Below are 26,529 nucleotides of genomic sequence, written 5' to 3'. Positions count from 1 at the left end.
GATTGTAAGAAAAACTTTTATTGTGCTTTTCCACATATTCCATTATAGTTATAAACATCTTGAATAGTTGTAGAAAAGCAAGCTTTGTCATCATTAACAGAACAACCACTACACCAACAAAATATTTCACATGCCTTCATCAAAGAAATATGTACTTCCTTAAATTAATACAACTCGGATTCTGCACTATGTCAACATAATACGTGTGATTTTTAAAGAGAAACACGCCTTTAAAGAATATTTTTGAACACGATGATTTCACTTCTCACAAACAAACCTACAAGAAAGACAGTCCTCTGACAATGTTTGTCGGTTCTTATTGGCGACGTAACGCACATACGCATAATACAAATACAATACAAATCTCAGTACTTGCTCAAAAACTTAAGAGACACAATAAATTATTAAATAAACACACTCAAGAACAAATATCACTTCACGACTTTCACTATCACTGAATGGATGCCCGAATTACTTAATTCGTCACCGCGGGCATTTAGCACAGGTTAAATAATACTCAAATAAATAACTGTTTTCTCCGCAACCAACAACTTCACCACAACACAGTCGACCATGTGCTCGTAAACTGTACGGATAACGGTATTTTACAGTTATGACTATAGTCCTCCTTCCAACGTGGGTTCCCCACATCCCGTAGTTGTATCTTTTCCCACTGTCTCTACTCTGTACGCCCATTCCCACCCCCTTCCTCAAAGATGTCAAATCCTCCTTTCTCAAGGGTATTTAAGGGATTTTCAAATGTTTTGAAGTGTCTTGTACCAGATGATGGCTCAGTGAGCCGAAACGCGTTGTACGCATTAAAAATTCTTGTGGAAAAGTGCTACAATCTTTTATTTATTTAAATATGTTTAACGTCCACCAATTGAATCATGAATCCACCAATTGAGCCTGAATCTGTTGAACAATGAACACAATTCAAACTGAGTGAATAATAGAGGAAACCTTCTACTAAGTATGTGCATCGAAATGTACGCTAAAATTCACATATTAAATGCACTGCAAGAGTATTGGCTCAGAACTGCACTGGGTGCCATATGGCACCTGTGGGCGTTGATGGGTTAAATTCCCACCTCTTCAGAATCCAATGAGAAAGCGACCAGCATCGGTCGGGAAACGTAGGGGCCACCCAATAATTGACGCGGCGACAGCCCAAACATGACGAGTACCTGGGAAGTGTTAACAAAGAATTTCTTTAGGTTATTTTCAGCATATTTTTGTATCAATTCTACTGGTGATACCCTTAGGAACAGGAGACTTCCCCAGAGTGTACCTGTTATGTCATTGTTGTGGGAACCTTGCCCTCAGTTCACAAAAATGGATACGTCTTGACCAAAAAAGAGATTCTGGGCACGAGCCACAACAAAGCATACTACATACATACACTCCTTGGCCTTGCCCATGGGGCTCGCTATATTTGCTACCATTAACACCCTCATGAGCAATGCCTTCCCTCAATGAGAGGCTCTCCCTGAACAAGCAAATGGCATAGAGCTCTAATGATGTCCCCAACTCATGAAAAGTGGGCGGCAGTAACTCTCATGTCTTCTCATTTGAAACTAAGGAGAGAAAGGCTTGGAAGGTGAGGATTTCATTCTTGTCATATCTCATCTTTCCCTTCCATCTTCTAAATTCTTTCAACTAAATGAAATTTTGTTTTTCAGAAAAAAACCCTACAAATCCTCTGAATGCCATAGACTAAAAATTAAACTTGGATCCAATCAATCCTGGCCAAACCAATGCATGAACATGCTAAAATAACTGATAATGCAGTTATTCATAAACAATACAGATGTATTGTCTCGCATAAAAAATTCTTTCCTGACAATGAGTATCTTATTCACAATTATGTGTTAGGGCATAAATTACACGATCATATTCCTCTCCTTTTAGGATATAGCTGCAGCGACAGCTTCTCCAGGACACTGGATCACTAGGCCGGCGGTTATTTTTTCAAAATGATCCGATTTAAGAGATCCAGTCTCAAAATGTGCGAATTGATGAGAAAAAAATTATAAAAAAATTCCAGGTTCGTGCAACGTCTGATGCCTGAGGCACGCCACCCGCCTCCCTGCCACCAGCCATGCCTTTGAGGCAGCGTTTCGGCATGAAAAATAAAGATACATCTAAACGGTTGAAATTTTTGCCCACAGTACTCTAAAATGTCATGTTTACCCTACCGTCAGCATCAAAATGATGTGCCGCTGTACTTTGCAAATTTATATCTGGACCTCAGTGCATGCCATACCAATGAATAATATGTCATTTTAAAGGAAATTTTATTCTCAATTTTATTCTGCAATTTTTCTACGATCCAAAATTACATGATTTTTATGTAGTACAGATTATACATACACACATTAAAAAAATATGCCGGAGCGAACGAAAGCTGCGTTACCACGTCTTGTGCACGAAACTTTGCTTCCTGGTAACACTGGCCTGGCACCGCCAATATTTTGGCAACGTGACATTAATAGAAGTTATTGACATTCACAAATATAAATATTGTTGTAGATTATGGATCATAGAAAAATTCCAAATAAATTAAGAAGTGTTTCTATCAATTTTATTTTTTCTTTCAGGGTAAACTGTAGTACTAGATAATGTTTAAACATTTTCGCTATTTTACAACAAAATATGCATTTTTTAAACACCCAAAAGACACTTTATTAATCTATATTAATGTTTGCAACATATTGTGGAAGATGAATGTTTTAGACGTAGTAGTTTTCCCTTGGTTGAGTTACAAAGATCATGAAGTTGACAAAACAGCTAATTTTATGGTGCACGCAGTCATTTATTGCTCTCGCGTGTCTACATTTTTAAATTTTTCATAAAATAAAAAAATAAATTAGAATTGAGAATAAAATTTCCTTTACAATGACGTATTATTAATTAGTATGGCATGCACTGAGGTCCAGATATAAATTTGCAAAGTACAGTGGCACATCATTTTGACGCTGACAGTAGGAAATGTTTTATCCTGGTCCAAAAACTCAGCATTGAAAGTAACTACATGCAGACCCTATAGGTACCTCAGGCAAGGCTATCTGACATCGCCCTCATCTGAAAATTTTTTATAATTTTTTCTCACCAATTCGCACATTTTGAGACCTTGAATGCTTAAATCGGATCATTTTGAAAAATCAGCGCCAGCCTACTGGATCACACGGCTATATCCATCATGCCATTCTCCATGATTTTTCCACACACTTTTTGCACTAGTTTCTTTTCATCGCAGCAAGCATACTCAAATATGCATGAAGAATACTCATCTAGTGGCACTGTCTTTTCATATATTTCCTGTTGATATGGACCGGCAAACATCTCAAGTCCAACGTTAAAAGAGTGTTCGTAAGATAAGTACAAAAAATACTGACCTTCACTCGACAACAGGCAGCCATACTAAGAGGAGAGAACGTATCCCTCCCATGGAATTACTGCCAATATCTCTCATCAATGTACAAATTTAAAACTACAGCACCAATCAGTACATTCCAAGACTTGTTCAATTTTATACCACTCATGACACCTCGAATTCTTGCTCACTATCACTTTCAGGGCTGAAACAATGGAAGGAATTCTTTCCCAAATATGTCTTCCCGGCTAAAAAAATCAATCACAGCTGGATACGTGGTGAGGCAGTTGAGGAACCGTCTGTCCATTGGGTTCTTAATGATTCCAGGGTTCACATTACCCACTCCAACACTTGAGCTGCCAGTCATTAACGAAAGGTGGCGGTGGAAACAGGAGAATGATGAACCCAAACTAAGGCACAATGAGAACCATCGTTGGACACATTCAACAGGAGTGGTGGCAAATCCTGCATACAGCGCAGGATTTTCGAGAATTCCTCTGGCAGTCATTACACCTGAGAAAAAATAATAGTTCATTACTAACCAGGAGCAGACTAAGGCGGAGTGCCTTGAGAAGAGGTGACGAGTCAAAACCCAAAACGTCGGCACTCTCCCAATATCTTACCCGTGCGGAAATCAGAGAAAAGTTTAAACATGCATCCCTCTTCATCCCTAATCTCACTACCCATGGGCTCACAGCTGATTTAAAACTTATTTATAAGCTTCTCAATTCCACCATCGACTGCCATGCATTGCTCTCTTTTATCAATTTTGAAGTTCCACCCCGCCCTACCCATTCTCATCCCCTAATCCACATTCCCATTCCTAGAATTTCCCTTACTAAGCGTTCGTTTTTCTACCGCATTACTTCTGTGTTGAACTCATTCCCTCCACACATCGACCCCTTTGCACTTCCATTGAAACCCTTCATAAACCTTTCCCTATCCTATCTGTCACCGAAGTAGTCTGTACCTGCAGATTCTTGTTGTCCTTCTGTTTTTGTAAATTTTATTATTGTTTTCTACTTGTTATATTGCTTCTTCGTCCTCTAATTTATGTATTATTACCTGGCCACTAAAAAATGGCAACTATATGCTGTAAGTGGTTCTCTTTCTTTAAAATAAAATAAAATGATTTTTTATTTCACCAGCTTAATAAATATTTGAGTCATTAAGGCAAAATTGCACCTGTACTGTTTGGTTTTTATGGCCAAGTTCACTGCCATCAGGATTGCTCTCCATTCAGCAAACAACAGAAATGCATCATTTATGATAGACTTAGATTCCTACAGCACCCTCCAGTTCATATCCAGTTATTCTCCTGGTCACTTTATTGCTCAGGGAATACATGCAATGCATGCTGCTATCCCTGAGTAAGAAAGGAACCACAATAATATTCACGTGGATCCCTGGACTCATGGGAATAACTGGGAATGAGAAGGCAGAAATAGCAGTCAAAGACGCACTCATGTCTCTGGACCAAAAACTGCCTCTAGTACCAGCAGAAGATCTGGGAAATGTTACCAGAAAAATTACTCGGCAAAATTGGAAGAATCAATGATTAAAAATTAAATGCAACAAACTTTGAGAAATCAAGCCTCTGACATTTGCACAGCAGAGTTCTGTGAGTAATATCCGTCGGGAGGAAATCGTTGTAGCACTGTTAGGATAGATCAATAAACCCTAACGTATTTGTACCACTTCATTGAAGAGAAAATTCAGTCCCAATGTGTTGACAGTGATTGTCCACTAACAGCGCAACTCTCCTGACAGACTGTGAAAGAAATCGGGACGCACGGTTCAGTCATAACCTCGGGAGAAACCTAGCTGAAGTAATACGAGACAACTCTGAACATTAGAAATTGTGTCCCACCAAGGCATAGTGGCAGTCACGAACATCCCCCCAACACAACGAACTTAATCCACCCACGTTCCTAACTAATATATACTGATGGTGATTAAAGACTGCCACTAAAAATTAATGCACTAAGAGAGAGACTGGTGCTTGCACTGGAAATAACTGCAGCACAGAAAAAATTTCTTTTGCCTTTCTGTAATAGGGAGAAATTTTGGGTTTTAATCGCAAATCTTCATCATCACAATCACAATTTGGTACAGTCATGCATTACATGTTTGTGCGATGGATCCAATGTGTTTGCCACACATTGGAGGTGCTCTCTGATGAGTAAGAAGTAACATCTCTCTTTTACCTTTTCATCCAAGGACCTTTCTGCAACACACTTGACAAATTCTAGCTTAATATAATTAATAGTAGCGGGCGTAACTTGGTGGAAATCCATAATCGCAGGAATAGAAGGATCAACAACTTTACTATTTCCACATGGTAATTTATTAAGACCGACCATGGTTTTATTACAGCGTAACATTATCAAGGCATATTCACCTTGATAATGTTACGCTGGTACAAAACCATGGTCGGTCTCAATAAATTACCATGTGGAAATAGCAAAGTTGTTGAGCCTTCTATTCCTGAAATTCTAGCTTCTTTAGGACTATAATACAAACATTCCTTGCATGTTTGGAGTTATTATCTCCGATTAAACCTGAAGGCTGTTTGGGTTAGGTTTCAGAAGCACTCATCCCAGACTAAGCCGTGGGCATGTGAATGTTTACAAAATCAGGGTAAGGCGGAGGGAAGGGGCAGTCCCTCTCCCTGGGCCACCTCACAGATTCTTTCTTGCTTTGAGGGTCCAAAAACCTCACCCAGTGTTTGAACCTGGGGCCTTTCGTCAGCAGCAGGTTATCACTCCCAGACACATATTTGACTTCATATCATACCTTCATGTTACCTTCATCCACAATTTATATGTAAACGGTGACACTACCACACAAAAAATGTAACTCTATGCATTTGCAGTTTGTTTACTACCCCCATTACATATTACTTCCAATCATGAAAACATTATTTATGTCCAATGAGAACATTTCAAAGTTGGAGTCTTCGCCAATTTCATGATATCAGTGTCATCAGTAAATTAACGAATTTGACCAATATTTTGAGAGCTTAGGTCATTCATTTGCACATAGTGCATATAATAAAGGAGGCCCATTACATTTCCTTGCCTGACAATAGATGTTATTTTTACCATGGCATGATACAGTAAACTCTCGATTATACGAAGCAGGATTTTACGAAGTTTTCGATTATACGAAGTGATAGTGCGGTCCCGGCGAGCAGCCCATGGTAAATACATGGTGCTATTTGATTATACGAAGTTTCGATTTTACGAAATGTTTTGAATTTACGAACCCCGGATTGGTCCCCAGGAGCAAAAGGCATTCGTTTATACGAACTATGACGAAATATTTGTCAACAAAACTAGTTACGCCGGCGTATGTAGCTAAAAAAAATCAGCGCTTCCAACTGTGGTTCATCAAAAGTGTGAAATCGTAAATGATAGTGCAACTTTGGAGAGAAAGGGTTCGCCTAAAACCTCACGGTGTGAAATTAGGGGAAGTAGGAGTTAAGTAAAACATCGCGACTGATATAATGCCCCTACTTACGTGCCTATTCGTAAACATCGCATCGAATATACTTCGTAGTTTAACATGTCAGGAAGGTCGCGCTGGGTATTTCGTACACCACCAATTAACCCTTTGCACTACTGTGAACCTACCTGGTACGTTCGCAAGGCAGGCTGCTGTGAACGTACTTTGAAGACTACTTGACTACTTTTCGCTCCCCCGTTTTCCCATGCCGAGAGATCTTTCTTTCCAAAATCTTTGTTTACTTCCTTCCGCGGCCTTCTGCTGATCTTGCTGTCACCCACCTTACGCATCCCAAACCCCTCCTTCCCCAGCATTTCCCATTCACTCCCTCCCTAAGGTGACTGAGCCGTAAAAAAATACGCCCCCCAAACGTAGACTGAGGCAGAGCTGAAGGCCCTTTCCCCACCCTTCTTTCTCCTGACCCCTTCACCCCTCGTTATGCTGACCACACTTCTTTCCTCATTCCACTCTTATTCAACCTTCCCCACTGGGAACGTTCTCCGACTGTGGAGAAGGGCATGGTTCATCTTTACCTGCAACGGGGGTAAGTTATTAACCGGAGAGAGGCTGAATCTTCCACTATCGGGGTAATAATATACTATAATTGTCTCTCTTCTTCTCTGCTGACTTTTCAATTGAAATTATTTTCTTTGCTCTTTCCACACTATATTTATTTACGATTATGGCGCGACTATTTTTTAGTGCTAAAGCTAAGAAAATCTTTTCTCTATGTCAATGATCCTTTGCATAACTTTCAATACCGCGGAGAAAGGAACACGAAAACTAAATGAGGTGAAGGTACAGGTTTTTGCATGTCATTTTTGGGAATTCACACAAGTGAACCAATACTTCACACACGTTTAGAAATGATGAAACGTCTCTTGTAGGAAAACAATCAATGTGGATAATAAGGTTTCTCTCTTTACTTCTCCGATAATGGAAGATGTTTCTACTGTCGTTTTCTGGGTGGAACCTTGCTCCTGTCGGCATAAAAGAAGAGACATACTGTATGAACTTCATACTTGGAAAAAGCAGGAGCACAACCATGAACTTTCTTCTCACGTGCCTCCCCGTTCTCCCATGCCGAGAGATCTTTCTTTCCAAAGTCTTTGTTTACTCCCTCCTGTGGCCTTCTGCTGATCTTGCTGACACCCACCTTAGCATCCCAAACCCCTCCTTCCCCAGCATTTCCCATTCACTCCCCCCCTAAGGTTACGGAGCTTGAGTGCGTCGTAGAAAAATACGCCCCCCAAACGTAAACTGAGGGAGAGCTGAAGGCCCTTTCCCCACCCTTCTTTCTCCTGCCCCCTTCACCCCACCATATGCTGACCGCTTCTTTCCTCAGGCAATCCCCATCCCACTCTTATTCACCCCACCCACTGGGAACGTTCCCCGATTGTGGAGAAGGGCATGGTTCATCTTTACCTGCAACGGGGGTAAGTTATTAACCGGAGAGAGGCTGAAGAAGTATCTTCCACTATCGGGGAAATGGTGCTGCACTTATAATTGTCTCTCTTCTTCTCTGCTGACGTTTCAATTGAAATTATTTTCTTTGCTCTTTCCTCACTATATTTACTTACGATTATGGCGCGACTATTTTTTAGTGCTAAAGCTAAGAAAATATTTTCTCTATGTCAATGATCCTTTGCATAACTTTCAATATGGCGGAGAAAGGAACACGAAAACTAAATGAGGTGAAGGTACAGGTTTTTGCGTGTCATTTTTGGGAATTCACGCAAGTGAACCAATACTTCACACACGTTGAGAAATGATGAAACATCTCTTGTAGGAAAATCAATGCGGATAATAACGTTTCTCTCTTTATTTCTCCGATAATGGAAGATGTTTCTCCTGTCGTTTTCCGGTTGGAACCTTGTTCCTGTCGGCATAAAAGAAGAGAGAAATACTATATGAACATAGCACTTCACTCCCGGTATGAAGAATATGGTCCTGATGAAGAATAAAGTCTTTCGTAGCAATGTCTGCTAAGATGACGGAGCACAGTATCCGGACGGAGAACTCAAACAGAATTTACTTCAAATATTCGCCAGAAGATAATCATATCCTACGTAATTTATAATCGTAACTGAATCTCAATGAAAATAACTAATGGAAAGATAGCACATTCAACTGAAAATACGGAGTAACTCGAAATATTAACTTACTAAGGTTATTTTGGAAACGGGTGGAGGCCCTCGTTTTTCTTTTTTTTTCTCGTCACTGAGCGATAGAGGGCGACATAAATGGCGGTTAGGCCGGCTGCCGCTAAAATTCCGTGGGTGCTGGAAACAAATATACATCTTACGCGGACTTAATTGTTGTTATTCGCTCCTAACCACAAATTTATAAAATTAAATTCTGATAATAAACTTTGCAATTCATTATTTGATTACGTTTTCAAAAAAGATATTGAAGTATGTACAAGAAATGGGAAATTTATGGTGGTATAATTATTTAACCATCTTTCTTAGCATAAATCGATAACAAAAAGCCTTTTCTATGAATTCTACCGTGAATAACCACCGAAAACGTTTAAATAAGACCACTAGGGACAAAAAAGGGCGGAAGAAACAAAAGCGAACATTTTTTCGTGACTTATGAAAAAGGTTTGAAATTACGAAACTCGATTTTACGAAGTGCCAATTTTCCAGTCCCACTGACTTCGTAAAATCAAGAGTTTACTGTACTACGATCAACATCCAAAACACCTAAGGTCATATGATTTAATGCTTTCCCGGCGAAAAATTTGGGTAAACTTTTCTCGGGATTCCCACCGGGTTAATGTTTTAATATCGGGCAACGTTTCAAGTACCGTCTCGGCACTCATCTTCAGGGCTGAATATTGATTTATTGAAACGTTGGCTGATATTAAAACATTAACCCGGTGGGAATCCCGAGAAAAGTTTACCCACCTAAGGTCATTTTCACCATATTCCACAAATGACTACTTTTAATAAACAATCACTTAGAAAGTCATCTACCCAAATTACTATTTTTTTCTAACTTGCATGACTTTTTGTACCCTAAGTTTTTTGTAAGTTACCACGTCAGATTCTTTTGGTAGTCTCGGTCCACTCTCAAAGACATCCCTGTAAAAGCTTCAACTTCACTTCTTCAACTGAGGAGCAAATTTTATCAATGGGTTTCCTAAAAAAAAGGTGATGAAAGAATTCTTCAAACTCTTCCAAACACTTCAGTGTCTGCCCACAAGATTGAAACTGTGTATATGCTCAGCTATGAGTATCAGGAAGCCCTAAAACACTAAGTATGAACTTGCTCCAAACAGCATTGTAAGTAAAACAAGTATGCACCACTAATGCCAGAGGGACATATTTGTAGATGGATGCATACTATACGAAACATTTTAGATACACACCTTTACATCCCGTGTCTGATGCAATGTCCTGTGCTATCTGCAGGCTATGCAGATCACCATTGGCCACAACGGGAATGTTTAAAGATGAGCACAAAAGCTGCAAGGCCTGAAATTAAAAAAATATTCATTGACATTCGCATAAGTACTATGATCATAAAAAGAAATAAAAGTACAGTTGAGTACATTAATAATAATCCCACTTATAACAAAGCCCCACTAATTAATGAATTACAACCATTCCTCATTATAAATGGAGGCTCTGAAAACAGACTCGTTTATAACAAAATCACTGCATGTAACAAGTAACTTTGTATGCAAGCAGGTCCATGGGGGAAAATTATTTACACTAAGGGTGAAATTAACCACATAAAAATAATTTGGCTAACTTAGCTAGTGGTATGCATGATAGTGCACCTGACTGAAAATCGGGATAATTCGATAACTCCTTGGCAAATTTCACCCTTGCTCTAACTATATAATGTAACCGGTCCCATTTGGATGGTTTCGTAAGTATTGTGTTCGATGGTAGCTATGAAGGCTAAGGAGAGCCTCGTCTATTGATTTTGCATGTATTATCAGGAAATTTTTAAATAGCCCATGTGTGGCTGACTTGGCAGGAATGAGCGAGTGAGTGATGCAGAGTTCCCACAACCCCTCACCTCATTTTTGACTCCATTGGTAGCAGTGTAACGCATCACCCTGAGTTGACCAACATATCAATGACCAAATCAGGTGATAGAGGATGGGAAATCCCTGCCCCACTGCCCCTACCCCATCATGCCACTCAAACCCTCTCTGGAAATGATAAAATAGAGGCATATGTACGTCGAATAAAACAAAGTTCAATGAGTTTGCATAACTTCCACATCTCCCCAGCAACAGAGAGAATCCCATTACTGTATTTCCAATGATTGTTGTTTATAAAGTTCTTTTTCTGTTCTTGAGTCATAATGAAAATTGATGAGTTAAATCTCTGTGTCAAAGGCTCTTCTCACCCCAAATATTTCCATCAACCAGACGAGTCCTCACCACTTCCCCTCTTTCCCAGGCACACCGGATATCACCCCTCTACTTGATGCATCCAGAACCCTCCACCTTTAAATCCTTTTCTAGATGTTACCCACATTGCTGACGGCAAGGGTTACAATAAACAGCCATTTTCAGTTATTATAAAGTAAATTATCAGTCCTTTCAGCTTTGTTTGAATGGGCTTAGCCATATTTATTTCATTTCTTATCAGCAGAATATTTGGAAAATTCAACACCTTAAAATATACTTCTCAGGAGATCTCCCAAAAGTGGGCCCCCAACCCAGTCCTCCCTCTGTCACACCTACAAGCACAAGCTGGCCCAACCCCACAGCACATACATGGGACATCAGAACAAGGAGCACCCCACATAGCAGAAATACATACGTCTCTGAGACGTCTCGAATATCGCATGTTACAACTCAGAGACATTCTGAGAGCTTCAGAGACATCTCTAAGACTTCTCGGAGATATGTCACTATGTCCAAAAAAAATGGTCTATGAGATGTCTCATGAAACGTCTCAGATAAGTCTCTGAGATGTCTCATGAGAGTACTGTACTGTGGTATGGTTAAAAATGTAGGCAAAAAATAATTAAACGCAAACTATACAGTTATGGCCTACTTATCTCGATCATTTTTAGCGACAAATTTTTGATGGATGACCTTTTGAAAATAAGAAACCCATTTTATACGTCTTGATTTTAATAATCACAATTGCATAATTGCACCAAAAAATATATATGGAAGGCAATGATGGCTTTTAAATATGTTTTTAAAAAAAATTTCATAAACGTCTCACGATTACATCTCTGAGACATTCGCCATATTGGAGACATTCGCCATATTGGAGACATTCGCCATATTGGAGACATTCGAGACCATAGTGAGACGTCTCTGAGAGGTTAGTTGCTATGTGGGACGCCAGCAACACCAAAATTACAATGTGACCAGTGGATGATAAGTGACGGAGGAAGATATATGGGCAGTCACTGTGTCCAAGACAGTCACCAACATCATAGATCAGGATTGATCACTTTTTCTTCACACCTCTCCCCCTCATATTTTTCGCCTGAAGCCTGAAGCATTAGCGAGTATAGGAATTCAAGGACATAACCCAGAATGTCTATTAATCCCAGTAAGTGTTCTTTCATCACCTTTCATAGAATCAAATCTCCAGTTATACATTGATACTCTATTTCTGAGAGTGAAATCCAACGCTCTCAGAGCATAAAAGACCTTGGTGTCATATTTTCTTGTGATATGGGATTTCATGATCATATAGACTATATCTGCACCCTTGTTCTACGTTCTACTCTACTCTCTACTATCTCTCTACGTTCTCTTTACTGCTCCCTTGTAAGACAACTGGTGGAATACGCAAGTCCCGTGTGGTCCCCACGCACTCTTGGTAACAAGACAAGACTGGAGGCCCTGCAAAGACGTTTTATTCGTCTGGTTGGTGTACGAATGGGTTTCGGCTATATGGATGTTCCTGTGACCTATCCAGGGATCTCAATCTTCCACCTCTTGCCCTGCGGCGTGACGTAGCCGATGTAGTCCTGTTAGTCAAAGTTATTAATGGCTACGTAAACTGCTCAGATCTCCTAGCTGAAATCGACTTCAGAATCCCAACTACTACAAGATCCCGTGACATTTTGAGCCGCAGATACCATGCAACCAATTTCGACTTCAACAGTCCTCTTGCAAGATTTACCCGCCTTGGAAATCAAGTAGCGTCCGAATGCGACCTCTTTTTTGACAGCCTCCATAAAATCCGCAGACGGGCCTCCATTCTCCTGGTTCTTTGACATGTCGTTCTCTTGTTCACTTTACTTTGTCTAACCTTCTTCATTGTCACACTCCCCTCTGATATTTTACAAACTTTATACCATCTTATGTTTCATACACAACTTTATATTACTACTGTATATTATCACTGTGTATTATTACTGTATATTATTGTAAATTATTGTATTACTTATCATAAATTATTGTATTACTATTGTAAATTGGCTGCTGCCATTGGATAATAAATGAAAATGAAAATGCCAGAAAATGTACTGGCTAGAATCACACCATCCTCTGAACATGAAGGAGGTTAACTTAGAGCTGTTGCTATGTTACCACAAAAAGCTTTGTTTTCACAGAATGAAACAGAATGTTGATGAAATCAAGATTACTACGAAATAAAATTTAAACATGCAATAAATCACGAAAATTTTATTTCTTAGATGTGAAAAGTTAATCATTGCAGTGCAAATGTAAAAATGAGCCAATTTGATTGGCCGATGGCTATAAGACCCACTTATGATCAAGACATAAGATATTAGGGAAGAATAGGTAAGGAATGCCATCATATATCCTCAGATTAACATAATTCGCTTCTGTTGGAGAGCCAAAGGCAGTAGGACAGCATACTACACATGCTACGTTGTTCTACCCACCATGAATTCAAAGCCTACCGGTGAAATTCAGCGAGTCTTTATAAGAGCTAAATAACTGATAACAGATTTTCCCGTAAATAGAAAAAAATTCAACAACTGCAAGCGACTGGCTGGTGAAAATACAAAGCATAACATACGTAGTTTTTCTAATGGCAGAAAGAAAAAAAAATCACCACGGGGAGAATGTAACTCATAATCTACAACTCATCAGCAGCGCATGCTGACCATTACACCACAGTGTCACATAAAGAGGGTAAGGTACCTATTTAAAATGTTATTGTATAGAAAAACTTAGAAGCTTCGTGCATGAAACACATTGAATTCATTCAAGGTCCACACAATCTGACATTTACGAATTCTTACTTTTTTCAGTTAACCTGATGAATAAATTATTGATGTAAGAGTTTTCTTTCAGGCATTTTTATATCCTCCGTAGCCATCAACGATAAAACATGTTTCTTCCTTATGACCATGGTTTCACCATTATTTTATAAATGTTAATGATTCTCAAATTATGGCCGTATAATATATTTTCAACTCATACCATACAAGCACCAAGAATGGAAAATTTTTTCTTATAAATCCCTTAATGAATTCACTAAAACGATGAAATAATAACATTATCTACGAAGTGCTGATAGTTAGGCCTTCATTTTGTCATTAGTCTGGATGTTTTTCGGCCTGGCCGTAAGAAACCCATAAGAAAACACCAATCCGTTACTTAAACAATCCTTCCTTATTTTTCCTTTCACCTTATCTCAATGACTTATTTTGTGCTGGCTGGCAAAGGTCATACCTCATAATTTGGAGGCTGTCTCCTCTGCAAAGGTGTCCGGGCATGCACAGTTAAAAAGCTAACTCCGGCTGCTTCCAAAGACTGGCATAAAGAAAGGGTCTCACTGGAAAAAAATCAAAAGTTACATCATACTGGAGTCAAAGGCCGCACAGGGTACCATGCAGTGCATACATTGCTTTCCACATATTATTGTTAATATTGAATATAGTATACATATGTGAATGATATGATGCATGAATGAGATGACATGTTAGAATATAAATATAATTGCTACCACTTGTAGTTATTAGATGACAGGTAATACGATAGCCTAATGATGGCTAAAAGAATGCAATGAAAACTTTATCAATTCCACAGAGCTTTATTCAGTGCAAGCTCAACAGCTTCAATGCTCCTTGCTTTATTTCTTGCCTTGTGAACAAATGGGTAGTTCACCATTTTTTCAAATTGTGAATGGCGATAGAGTTTAACCCTTTCCCTACGAATGACGAAAATATCCGGCAGGACGTCTCTTGACCCGGGAGATGAAAGCCACAAATTTTTGTGGGAGAATTTTCTACGCAAGCAATCGAGTGCCGACAATATACGTTGCTCTCCCCTTTTATGATGGTCACGGGTTCGCAAAGTCTTAGTTTTGGTACCCAACAAAGCGGGGACATAGGCCGTAACCTCTAAATCCGGGAGCAGGAACCCAGACCCCTCGTCTCATATTACCCCTCTTTGTGGTAAGGAACAGTGATCATTCAATTGTTCATTCAGTCAGTTTTCAACATAAATATCTGTTCCTTTATCAAAAACTATAAACTAAGAATTGACTTCTTTGTCTCTTGAGCAGCGTTTACAATTTTTAAACAAAATTCTACAACAAATATTAGCTTTTATCTTGATTTCAGTATAAACATCAACATGGAAATTTTTGCTGCATTAAATGCATTAATATTGACGGTAGAGCTTCATACAAAATTTGACACTTCTCAGAATGAAACAAGGAATTCAATTCTAAGTCTGCAATTTAGGTGCAAGCAACAATTATCAATATAGCTAATTCATAGAAATGACACATGATTGACTGCAAACCAATGCAGCTTTTAGGGTTATGAACCGCGAAAGGAGGGAGCCCAACTACCCTTGGAGTCTGAGATAATGTGGAGTCCCTGCGAGGAAGGGTTGAGAGAGGTTGGTGCTGAGAGTGCGTGATTATCTGTGAGACACTTTTTAACGAATGTCCTGCAAAAATGCTCCGTACAGAGGGCACGGAAGAGTCTCTTGGGGCTCAGTACAGCAGTCATGCTGAGGAGAGAACTCCATTGTCTCGACAGGCTTGGAAAAAAGAGAGCCAGTATTTCTCCATTTTTCAATTCGTGCCACTTCTCAGCCTAACGCAGGGGCCTCATGAGATTTGTTGAGTTTACACCCTTGTATTGAAAAAAAGAAGTCACTTAGTGGGTGGGTTTTTGGAGAAACAACCAACAGCTTAGAGCCACATGAGTCAAGACGGAAGGGTTTATTAAGAAGGGTGGAAAGGGACCCCTGGCATCTGAAAGCTTGGTGTTAACAAAAGGCACTAAGTCCGTCCCATGGATGGGACTGGATGGGACTGACATGGATCATGATCCGACAAATGGAATATGTATGTACTGTACATGAGATGTTCTCCAAAAAGCTGGGATTGAGCATTCTCAGAAAATCTCAGCCACTGCTGAAATTTGAACCCGAGCCCACATGCTGCACTTTCCAAGAATAATAAGATAGGCAAATTAAACAAGTAAAATTGAAATGACTATGAAAAAAGCTATTTCAAGTAAATGTGAAAACTGGATTTGATGGTGAGAAGCAAGTGCATGGAAAAAAGGCTTTTGTGTTGGCATTACATCACTGCAGTATCCAATCATGGAAATTCTGAACCCCATTGAATTAGTATGTATTAATTTCAACCAAAAATAAAACATTTTTTTCCTTCATCGAACTGAAGAATCTGGACTGCAGTGCCAGTGGATGTGTTGCCCTAGAAAATGAACATGCACAAAGTAAAACCTGGAAGAAATACTGCATCACTTAAACCATCCTGCAGAAGCTTACTCAAGGATATTCATGGACATTCTGAATTCAGATCAACTTTGCTTCCCCTCTCTTCAAACTATTCTCATAGTTTTCAGGGGGTGGGTGGGAGGGGAGGGGGCTGAAGCCCTCAAAGCTCTCCCCGATTAAGTGGTGCCTGACAGTGTAGTTTCCGACATTGAGCAGTGGTTTTGAGGCATCCGTGCAAACCACTTTTCTATTTCCGTGATCACACAGCCACGGATGTGTGGTTTTCGAAACCAGGCCTTGCATGGAGCATTAATAATGCGAGTTCGCAACCTTATTGCCGCGAAAAGGTTGCGAACTGGCGAAGAAAGCTCTCAATGAGTCCAGGAAGCACTCTAAAATAACAGAATAACTGCATGTATAATAATATATTGTTTGCTTTACGTAAATTATGAAAATTACAAGACATTAAAGTGAAAGTTTGGGTTATCCGTGTTCACCGAATATTCGTGCCATCTCTCTCCATCATTAGCCATTAGGATAATTGGGAGTGTGGTGTACTTGCTTCATAATCAAGGAGTGACCAGATGAATACGAAGCTCCAAGGTGCATATTTCCGGTAGAGTTTGAATAAGAATAATGAAAGAGGGTCCTCATTTTGAGAGGAATGAGGATAATCTGTCTCAGTGGTCCAGGAAAGACTGCCAAAAGACTTCTTGTGGCTTGGGGTAGAGTTTGGGTGTGAGGTCCCCCCCCCCCCCAATCAATAAGTGTCAACAAATAACTACACAAAGCCCTTTGGGGAGTGCCCCCTTAACACTGTGGCAGTCTGCCCCTTCTGTCCCCCTGTGGGCGGCCCTGGGTCCAGCAAAGGGTCAGCCACCACACAGACACTTTAGTCCATGAGTGGATGAAAGGTATATGCCATGGAAAAATGGAAAATATAATGGTACTAATGGGAAATGCTAGATTCGAGAACACAGCTAGCAGACTCATGAATTTAGCATGATGGAGGTCTGAGAAGGATTGAATATCCAAGGCCCTAGTTCACGCCCATTGTCATCTGATTAGCTGTGGGGAATCCATATGCTGAGAAACTTTCTCTCTCCACTTGTCCCCACTTGCTATTGCCACACCTCCTCAGCCACAAAGATATTTGGAACAGAGTATAGATGTGAATTAATTTTTATCCAAATCGGTAAGTATGCGAATCCTTTGATCGAATGACTCACCTCAAATCATCGAGAATGCGAATCTTGACTGAGACCGAAAATGGAGAGGGTAGCGTATTGCGAGTACGCAAGACGATATCTCGGATCAACTCTGGTTTCTTCAACAGCGACGAGCCATAGCCTTCCTTCATGGCCCACCTCTGAGGGCAGCCACAATTCAGGTCAACACCATCAGCATACCTGCAATGAAGCAAATATGTATTAGATCTAATGAATTCCAATACATACATCATGGAATGACATATAAGCTTCATGATTATGTTTACACATGTGTTAGTCTATGTGACAGCTGCACAAGCTCTCCCATTGGCATCGTCGAGCAAAAAATTATGACAGAACCCATTTCCTCAATTTTAATTAGGCTGGGAGCCAAAACTACTTGGCATTGTTGGCTTATCCAAATTTGCAATCCTAACATTAGTTTCCTCCAGCCCTTCATTTCTCCCTATCCCTTGCCGGCTCTTTTCCCTCTCTCAACCTCTTCTTCCCCACATCCTGCTTCACCTGCCAACTGGTCTTTCTTTGGAGTGGATTATCCTCGCATTGTATCCTTATCACACAGGATGTCCACCAGTTATGTACAAACTCCAGTCATCAATACTTATCCTCCTTACTTCCTGCTCTATACTAATATACAGCCTCCTATCCATCCATCTAGGATAGGATAGTGGGTAGATATCCAGTTTTTCAGGGCAGGAGAGCTATAGTGAGACTGTAGCACAAATTAACAAATTTCACAAAAATTCAAAATCACATACCAAGCCATAACCCTGAAGCCCGCAGTAATAATGATACATACATATACTTAGTGATGTAACTAGGAATATGCCCTTGGGGGGGAGATATGGCGACCCCTCACCCCACCAGGCAAAATCTGGTAAAATTTTTGAAAATTGACAGGCCTGGAAATACGTTTTACATAATTTTGCCACTAAAAATTTAACTTTAAGCAGATTTAGTTATTATATATCAAAACCAGATAATAGTTCTAAATATTTTATTTATTTCTCTGAGGCTTTGGGGGGGATCTATCCCCTCATTCCCCCCATAATTACGCCACTGCATACATATATATTTATTGGCCATTGATCCAATACAATATCTACTGAGCACGACAAAAAAGGATATAAGCAGATACCTATATTCAAGCTGCGAAAAATTTTAAGTTTGAATAATTGAAAAATAACAAATTATAAACGTATGTAAATAGACCAACCTTTTCAGTCACAATAAGCATCCAATTTGACATTCCTTTAAATTATACATACAAGCATTCTTTTCATAGCAACGAGTTGCCTCTTTTCCTAATTGCATTGATATAGTTTTTGTTTTTGATATTTCAAGTACCTTATTTAAGTACATACTTCTGGGCCATTTTATTTGGGCCTTGCATGAGCATATTGAGCCGGCTATGTGCAAGTGTATTCCTGACTCTTGTCTTGAGCTAACAAAAATTTTTTCACGTCATTTAGAAAATATAACTAGATGCTGAAAATTCAAACATGAAAAATGAAAGTGGTAAAATGCCCAATTATTATAAATATAGGTTTATAGAGATTCCGCTCCTCATTTGGCATAATTCCTCAGATTTTCTGTAAAATGAGACTACACATATCTGCTTTTGCTGCTTTTCCCCAGAAAATTAGACCATATGATATTCTTGACTAAAATACCCAATAGTACACCGTTTTTAAGGTGTTCATGCTTCCTTGAGATCTAAGTTGTCATTACAAGACCACTGTGGAAACATGAGGATAAATATCAATCATGGAATTTATAAGTATCATTTTAACACCCATCGACCGAACAATGAACGCTCAGTACCATATGTGCTCCATAGTGGAGTAAATCACGGCAGAGGCACGATGACCGAGGGATTCGGGGGAACAGAGGCTCCCCCTCCCTCCAAACAAAACTAAAAAAACTTTATCTGGATGTTTCGTAAGCTTCCTCCACTTCTTCCAAACTGGTGCCTGATGAATGGTTTCACCAGCTTCGAAGGGTGGTGCTGTGGAGCATTTCAGTAGAGGGGTGGTATGGAGACACCCCCTCACCACTTGGGCGGCACAGCACCACTCCGCAGCCTTGCAACTCTCAGTAACTTATTGGCCGTGAAGGGAGAATTATTTAGGAATGCCAGAGACACTGGGGGACTTAGATGTATAAATGAAATGCCGTTGAATCAAATGCTAAAACAATCATGCAATTTTTGGCAAACTATCACACTAACTAAACTAATGGGAAAAATCAATTGTCCATTGTAAAACGGCAAAATTAAAAAAAACTGTTCTCAATAAATTCTGCACAATGCAATTCTATACTTACGGTGCAACAAGTTCTGCTGCTTTCAAAAAATCTTCCACATTATTTGCTGCAAACTGGACAATCAAGGGTCGGTCATCTATAGGAGACAAATTGATAATTAACATCATTCAATGAGGTAATGCATTATAGCTATAAAATTAAATAGTTTAAATACAAATACATTTCAAGGCAATTAAACTATACTTAATGACTTTTTGTGTTTAATAGATAGTTATTACTTTACTATTTCAATAGGGCTTTGAACTTGAAAACTGAAATGCAAATTCTTTCAGCCATGTTTTCAAGAATTAATTTTTGCATTAAAATTTGCCATTCTTGAGTTTAGTAGTGATATGAACTGCAAACATAAAGCACACATCTGGCATGAAGAATTATTCTGGTAATAACTAGATTATGCCTCAACATGAATCATACATTACATTAAATGATCAAGAACACTGTCATCAGATTAAGAATGATAAGCTGGAAGTACCTACAGAGAATGAGGACCCAGGGTGGGTCCTTAGAAGGTTACAACCACTGGGGACAGGACCCAGTCTTTAACTGATTTGCCCAGTCACCCGGGGATATGTTTGGATGGGAAGGAAAAAAGGAGAGGAGGCGCCACGATTAGGAGCCAGCTGACGCCTCTGGGGTGAGGATAGGGAAATTCCAATGCCACCATTGGTGCAGAATGGGCCACTACTAGGGACACCATAATTTTATGTTTCTACAGACAGGAAAGATTTCCCTATGTGAATGAGAAATCCTACTATTTTCTGTAGATAGGATTACCTTCACTGGAAACGGGTACCCAGAGCGAGCCCGCAAAGGTTACACTCCTGAGGGGCAGGAACCAAGTCGGTGACTTTTACACCCGGGCGTTTTAGGAGCAGAAGGACCATGGATAGGAGGCGGCACCGCGATGAGAGTCTCCTCATCCTCAACGACACCTCCAGGGAAAGGATAGGAATAGAATGTAGGGGACAAACACATGCCGCCATAAGGAAAATGGGGCCCACTACTAGTGAAACCATGATTTAATGTGCCAATGAAATTGGATAATTATTCCATAATGAGAATAATCCAACGATCATTTCGTTGGATTGAAGTACCTACAGGAGAATCAGGACCCAAGGGGTCCTCTGAGGGTTACAACACACCAGGGCCGGGACCCAGTAATTAAAATGATATGCCCGCACTCCCAGGGAGGGGAGTGGAAGTGAAGGAAAAAGGATGGAGGCACCGGCACGATAGGAGCCCGTCAATGCCTCCAGGGTAAGGATAGGAGAGTGGGAGGGGGTGTACCCTCGCTGTTATGAAAGCCACCACAGCCCACTATTAGCAAAACCATAATTTGTTGTGCCAACAATTTTGGAAGATTTTTCTATAAATAAGAAAAATCCAAAGATCAAACCGTTGGATTGAAGTACCTACAGCATAATCCTTAAAAAATCATATTCCTGATTTTAAATAAACAAAATTATCTTTCAAAGTAATGGTGTAGAGACAATTTTATTTGCAGCAGTATGTATACGCAATGGAAAATAATTTACTCACACAGGGATTGAAGGATCCCCTCCACCTAAGTAATACAGCAAAATTTGACATGAGCCTCATTTGAGCTTGATGTTCTTACAGGGAATCAGGTTTGCATCCCAATCGATACAACCACCATTTTTCACCACCAAACATGCATCCATTAATTACGAGAGGTGATTTTTGAACGCCCCCTCCCCTTAGTGAGATTAGCCTCCCACCCCTCCCTCTAATCTCACATGAGATTGTTCAAAATGCATATTTTCGGTGTGAATACGTTTATCCAGGGCCGGCCCTAGCAGGTGCGGGGCGAACCTTCAGTGCGGGGCCCTTCACTTAAAATATTAAACTCCATACCCCATCTACAAACTCGAGCATTTTGAATCCCTACCACTCTCTGGCTAAGTATGTGTTCCCCTCCCAAATTCCGCCACGCCCGCTCTCACTCATGTCAAGTTCTCTCACTCGTTGTTATCACTCACACGGCACAGTACTGTACTGACAAACGCAATTGCACAATAAAAATTGCTGCATTATTATTCCTTTTTCATAATATTATTTTTTGTCTAGCACGGACTTAACAATATGTACAGTAATAGTTGATATTGCATTTTCAAAACTATCGTATATTTTTTTTTCACGAGCGCGGGGCGGTCGCCCCGCCCCAAGGCCGGCCCTGTGTTTATCTGCACTTCATTGCAATGGATTTATTTTAAAATAAACAATTTTTAACTATTTTTATTAAAGATTATGCAGTTAAGACTACTATTTACGATTACTAAGATAGCAACTTACACAGTTTCTTGTGGAGAAAAATAACGTGGTACTTGCCAGGATCCTCTTCCCCATGTGAGATTTCAGTAGGTAAACATTCCTTCCTCCCAAATTGCCTCACATAATTAATGGATGCCCCCGTACAAAAAAGCAGGAGAAATGGGTACAGGCAATTGCAACTACTAGTGCCATCAATGACATATGTGTAGGTGGCATAAACATAGGTTGGATCATATGACTCATAAGAACCTCACAAAATATTGTCCATTTTTAAGGCCATAACCAGAAAAATTTTTCAGGGGGTTTTGAAAGGAGAATGCATTTTGGGAGGATTTAGAAGGGTAACATTGTAGACTGTATTTTCCAAAATTTTCAGGGGGTTTAGAATCTTGCTACCCCCTCCTGCTTGCTATGGCCTTGCCAACGTGTCATTCATTCCTTGATCAAGGTAGCTGAGGGGAAGGTTCAACAAGGAGAACAAAATCCTAGGCCATTTAAACTGATTCCTTCGCTGCTAAGTCTTAGCCTTAGAACGATTCTCCCTAGCTTATTCGTAACCCTGTGGGATTCATTGCACTTGTCAGGTAAAGAACCCCATTTACTCATTCTTTTCAAATTTCCAGACCCTTCAGAAGATGACTCAACTAATAAATTTGGCTTCTGGAGCATAAACCCTCGCTTTCAAAAGTTACCACCCAAATCAGGTCTCGTTAGAATTAACTATGTCGCCAATGAGTATAACTCATTCTGATTTCCACATATACAATCTTATGATGAACCTAGCTGATAAGCAATTATGGAGATATTAACCCTGGAACCGTACACCGGGGCACTCAGTGCACCTGAGAATTTTAACTTTGCCGTAAATTTAATTTGGCAACACTGGCCGCAGCCAGCTCCCGTGACTTTTACTTTAGCTTAACGACCTGTCAGTTACTTTGTTTGCTGTGACCGTGGCACATAGCATTCCTTTGGTGGAACGTTTTTGGGGCACTGAGTGCCCCAGTGTATGGTTAGTGTGAGTTTTAATTCAAGTGTGTATATTTCGTTTTCATAGATTTTTTGGAATTTTACCGAAGTGTTTTTACACTGTATTAGTCATGGATAGACTACGAACTGAGGAGGACATTTTAAGTGAGTTGGCTCGTTCCTCTGACCCGGGGTGAACTCATACATAATCTATCGAGACAACATGTACTCTGCCAATCATCTAGGCTAGAATTTCTTTTCACGCTAGCAGAGGATCTCATGAAGCCATGGATGCAAGAAAGGCTTGATAATACCATTCGAAGAAGTATTAGGAGTGCTATAGCGAGCCAGCTGGGTGTTCAGGTGCCAGCGCTGCCGCCAGGAGCAGCCAACCGAAGGGCCGGAAGGTGCAGCATTTGTCCACGGAACAAAAACAACAATGGTGTGTGCTGAGTGCAACCAGTTCACTTGCAAAATTCATGCAAAAAGAGTTTGTGTCAGTTGTAGTGAAAACAACCAGAAAAAAAAAACTAAAAAAATGCACCTTTAGAAGACTTTGATAGAAAATGTAAGGTTTCTTAATTCTCTTATTATATTTACTAAAATATTAAAACAAGTAATTAAATTTATGTTGTTGCAATAATTTAAGGCCCAAAGAACGCGTTTTTAATGTTTTTTTAATAAAAATAAGTTTTTGCATTTTATATGTTTTTTAACTCTTAGGGGCACTCAGTACCCCAGTGTACGGTTAGTGTAACAGAAATGGAGGTGTACGTTTGCAGGGTTAAAGCACCATAGGCATTTAATTAATGTTTTACTAAACAGTTTCATTAAGGCCTGGTTACACGATACATTAACATATACGCGTTAATGTCTAAATGTATGAGCGTGAGAATGAACGCCAAAATGCACCGTGTAACCACCCAACTTGTGCGAATGCATGCACAGAAAATATAACCTGTTCCAATTTGGTTCATGCATTTGTACATGTTCCGTTCCACCAAAATCATTCATGCAAATGTACATTAATTTGTACGTGTTAATGTACCGTGTGACCATGCCTTTATAAGTGAATCAAATTCACTTATACCTCATAGTCATGCCATGGCTAAAGTGAGAGTAGTGAAATATATTTTTAAGTATCAGTCGCCTTCATCATCCTTTGACATGAGTAGCCACTCCGGGAGGCCAATTGTATAAGTACGTTTGAGTGCTCTGCTAAACCCTTATCCAAGAAGGCTGCAGCATTTCATGGTCCATACATTCACAGATTTTTCTGGAAATATTGTACGAGACCAGCCCATAGCAAGGAAAATGGATCACGGGCAGCCTGCAAACTATCTATGATGATGTTCTTAATATTTACTCTGAAGCTATGGTTTGCCTATGACAAAATGGGGAATCAAACCTATACCAGATGCGGAAACATTTCAATTAATGAAGAGGTTCTCTATTTAGCATGCAATTAGGGAATCGGTGAATTGAAGGAGTGCATTCTGTGGTAGATCTCATTCTAAAAGCATATTCTGATACGCTTTTAAGTGTCCCCGAATAATAACCCAGCACAACAAACACATACATTAGGACATAATTTGGGGGAAATATTATTCTCATTCAACTAATTGACATGTAATTCACCGCTCAGAGGGTTAACATTGCCAGGAAGGCAATTAGCCCAAAGTAAACCACAAGGGCACGTCTCAGAGGATTACCACTTTCACTGAAATTGTTACACTCAAGATAATTCACGCGGTGAGATCTTTAGGCCGTCACTAAAATAAACCTCTTAGTTCAGAAAGAGATGAATGATAATATCTTTCCAGACAGACGGTTAAAACGTTAATAGTAGCCCACAATCCCGAACTAAATATGAAGAAAATGATCGAAATTTCAAAAGGTAGGTGACTTAATATACCAATTAATGATCATCATATTACCTTCACAGGTCTTAAACTCATTATCACGGGCCTTCTCAGACTGAACGAAAGAATCTGACATAATCATTGGTGTGAAACACACGTCAGTATCATATTCTCTTACAAGCATCCTAAATGGCAATCTGGAAGGTTGAATTGATTCATACATCATTTCAAGTAAATTTTTAGCATCTAAAATCAATAAGCCCGCTCAGTCCAGGAAACTCACTTGCTGTATCGCACCATTGGAGCGCACACCTTCACCATATCTTTTTCGTTAAACATTTCCACGATATCGCAACGCTTCATTTTTAATAAAGAAATCTACAATGCGATAAACTGATATACATATATAGTTTTGATTAATAAATATAAAATTTCCAAAATAAAAATCAACATGCGGCGAAAAATTTGCGATTCCCCTACATAGTTAGTTGCATTCTCACGTGTTAAGAGTGAGGTTTGCGAGGTTTGTTTACATTTCTTCGATAGCATTCGCTCCGACACCTTCAATTTTATTCATATCGATTTCCTCGTTGGCGGGATGTGGATTCTGTGAAGCGCTGTTGCCGCGCCGCTACTTTTTATACGAAATATTCATACGCAAACTACGGATGAATTTATTTTACAGTGGAAATAATTTGAACATTTATATTTCGATTACCCTGACTCAAAAAATAATCGTGCCTCTAGATATACGCCAAAATAACCACAATGTAAATTATATATCGATTTCTTATTCGCCGGTTCGAACCAATTTGAACTGCCTTCTCAGCGGCGTTGCCGCACCGTTGGATGTGAATGCATAATTTGGACGATTTCGGCTAAAAGAAGCGGTTCTCTAAACTAGTCGAAAGTTGCACTCAAGTAAAAGTTTTATACGCATTTATACGCAAATTATAATCATTAAAGCTACCAGATGCACGACAACGCTAATTTACCACCAAAATATTATCAGAACTCCTGTTGTGGCTTTCGCGCTCAAATCCTGAAATCATGCATGCGATGTCCGTAGAGCCGATCATGAGAAAATTTTGAAAGCCCCACTTCGAGTTTCCGGGTTTGCGTCTCTGATTTTTCGCCGGTAGGCTGATCACGCTATTATAACAGTCGAGAATATTGCTCACGAGCATAAGCAAACTCCTCAATCCATTTATGCAATGGAAAAATAGTGAATTATTTTCCGTAAATATGTTTTGAAATGAAATTTGAAAGGTCGAGAGGACCAATTTAATTATGCTC

The 26,529-nt window shown here is 39.6% G+C and overlaps 1 protein-coding gene across 1 annotated transcript; it reads right to left on the bottom strand.

Moving 5' to 3' along the window:
- Positions 1–3,297: 3,297 nt before the first annotated feature.
- On the bottom strand, positions 3,298–25,783 carry LOC124167036 (tRNA-dihydrouridine(20a/20b) synthase [NAD(P)+]-like). The gene is made up of 7 exons (XM_046544808.1): positions 25,517–25,783; positions 25,309–25,430; positions 20,111–20,186; positions 17,786–17,965; positions 14,529–14,631; positions 10,260–10,365; positions 3,298–3,889 (listed from the first exon to the last, which is right to left on the bottom strand). Exons 1-7 carry the CDS (start codon positions 25,594–25,596, stop codon positions 3,576–3,578), a joined length of 981 nt encoding a protein of 326 aa, XP_046400764.1. The 5' UTR covers positions 25,597–25,783; the 3' UTR covers positions 3,298–3,575.
- Between the last annotated feature and the right edge of the window lie 746 nt (positions 25,784–26,529).

The sequence above is a fragment of the Ischnura elegans genome, chromosome 10 (genome assembly GCF_921293095.1).
Source record: "Ischnura elegans chromosome 10, ioIscEleg1.1, whole genome shotgun sequence".
NCBI lineage: Eukaryota > Metazoa > Arthropoda > Insecta > Odonata > Coenagrionidae > Ischnura > Ischnura elegans.
This window is presented reverse-complemented; position numbering and strand designations above follow the sequence as displayed.

What these genes read in the sequence shown, in the direction of transcription:
- LOC124167036 (XM_046544808.1), bottom strand. Translation starts at nt 25,596, where the DNA reads ATGAAGCGTTGCGATATCGTGGAAATGTTTAACGAAAAAGATATGGTG. An exon ending in TGAGTTTAAGACCTGTGAAG is followed by an intron (nt 20,187 to 25,308) that starts GTAATATGATGA and finishes TGTCTCCTATAG; the next exon opens with ATGACCGACCCTTGATTGTC. An exon ending in GACAGCCTCCAAATTATGAG is followed by an intron (nt 10,366 to 14,528) that starts GTATGACCTTTG and finishes TTTTAATTTCAG; the next exon opens with GCCTTGCAGCTTTTGTGCTC.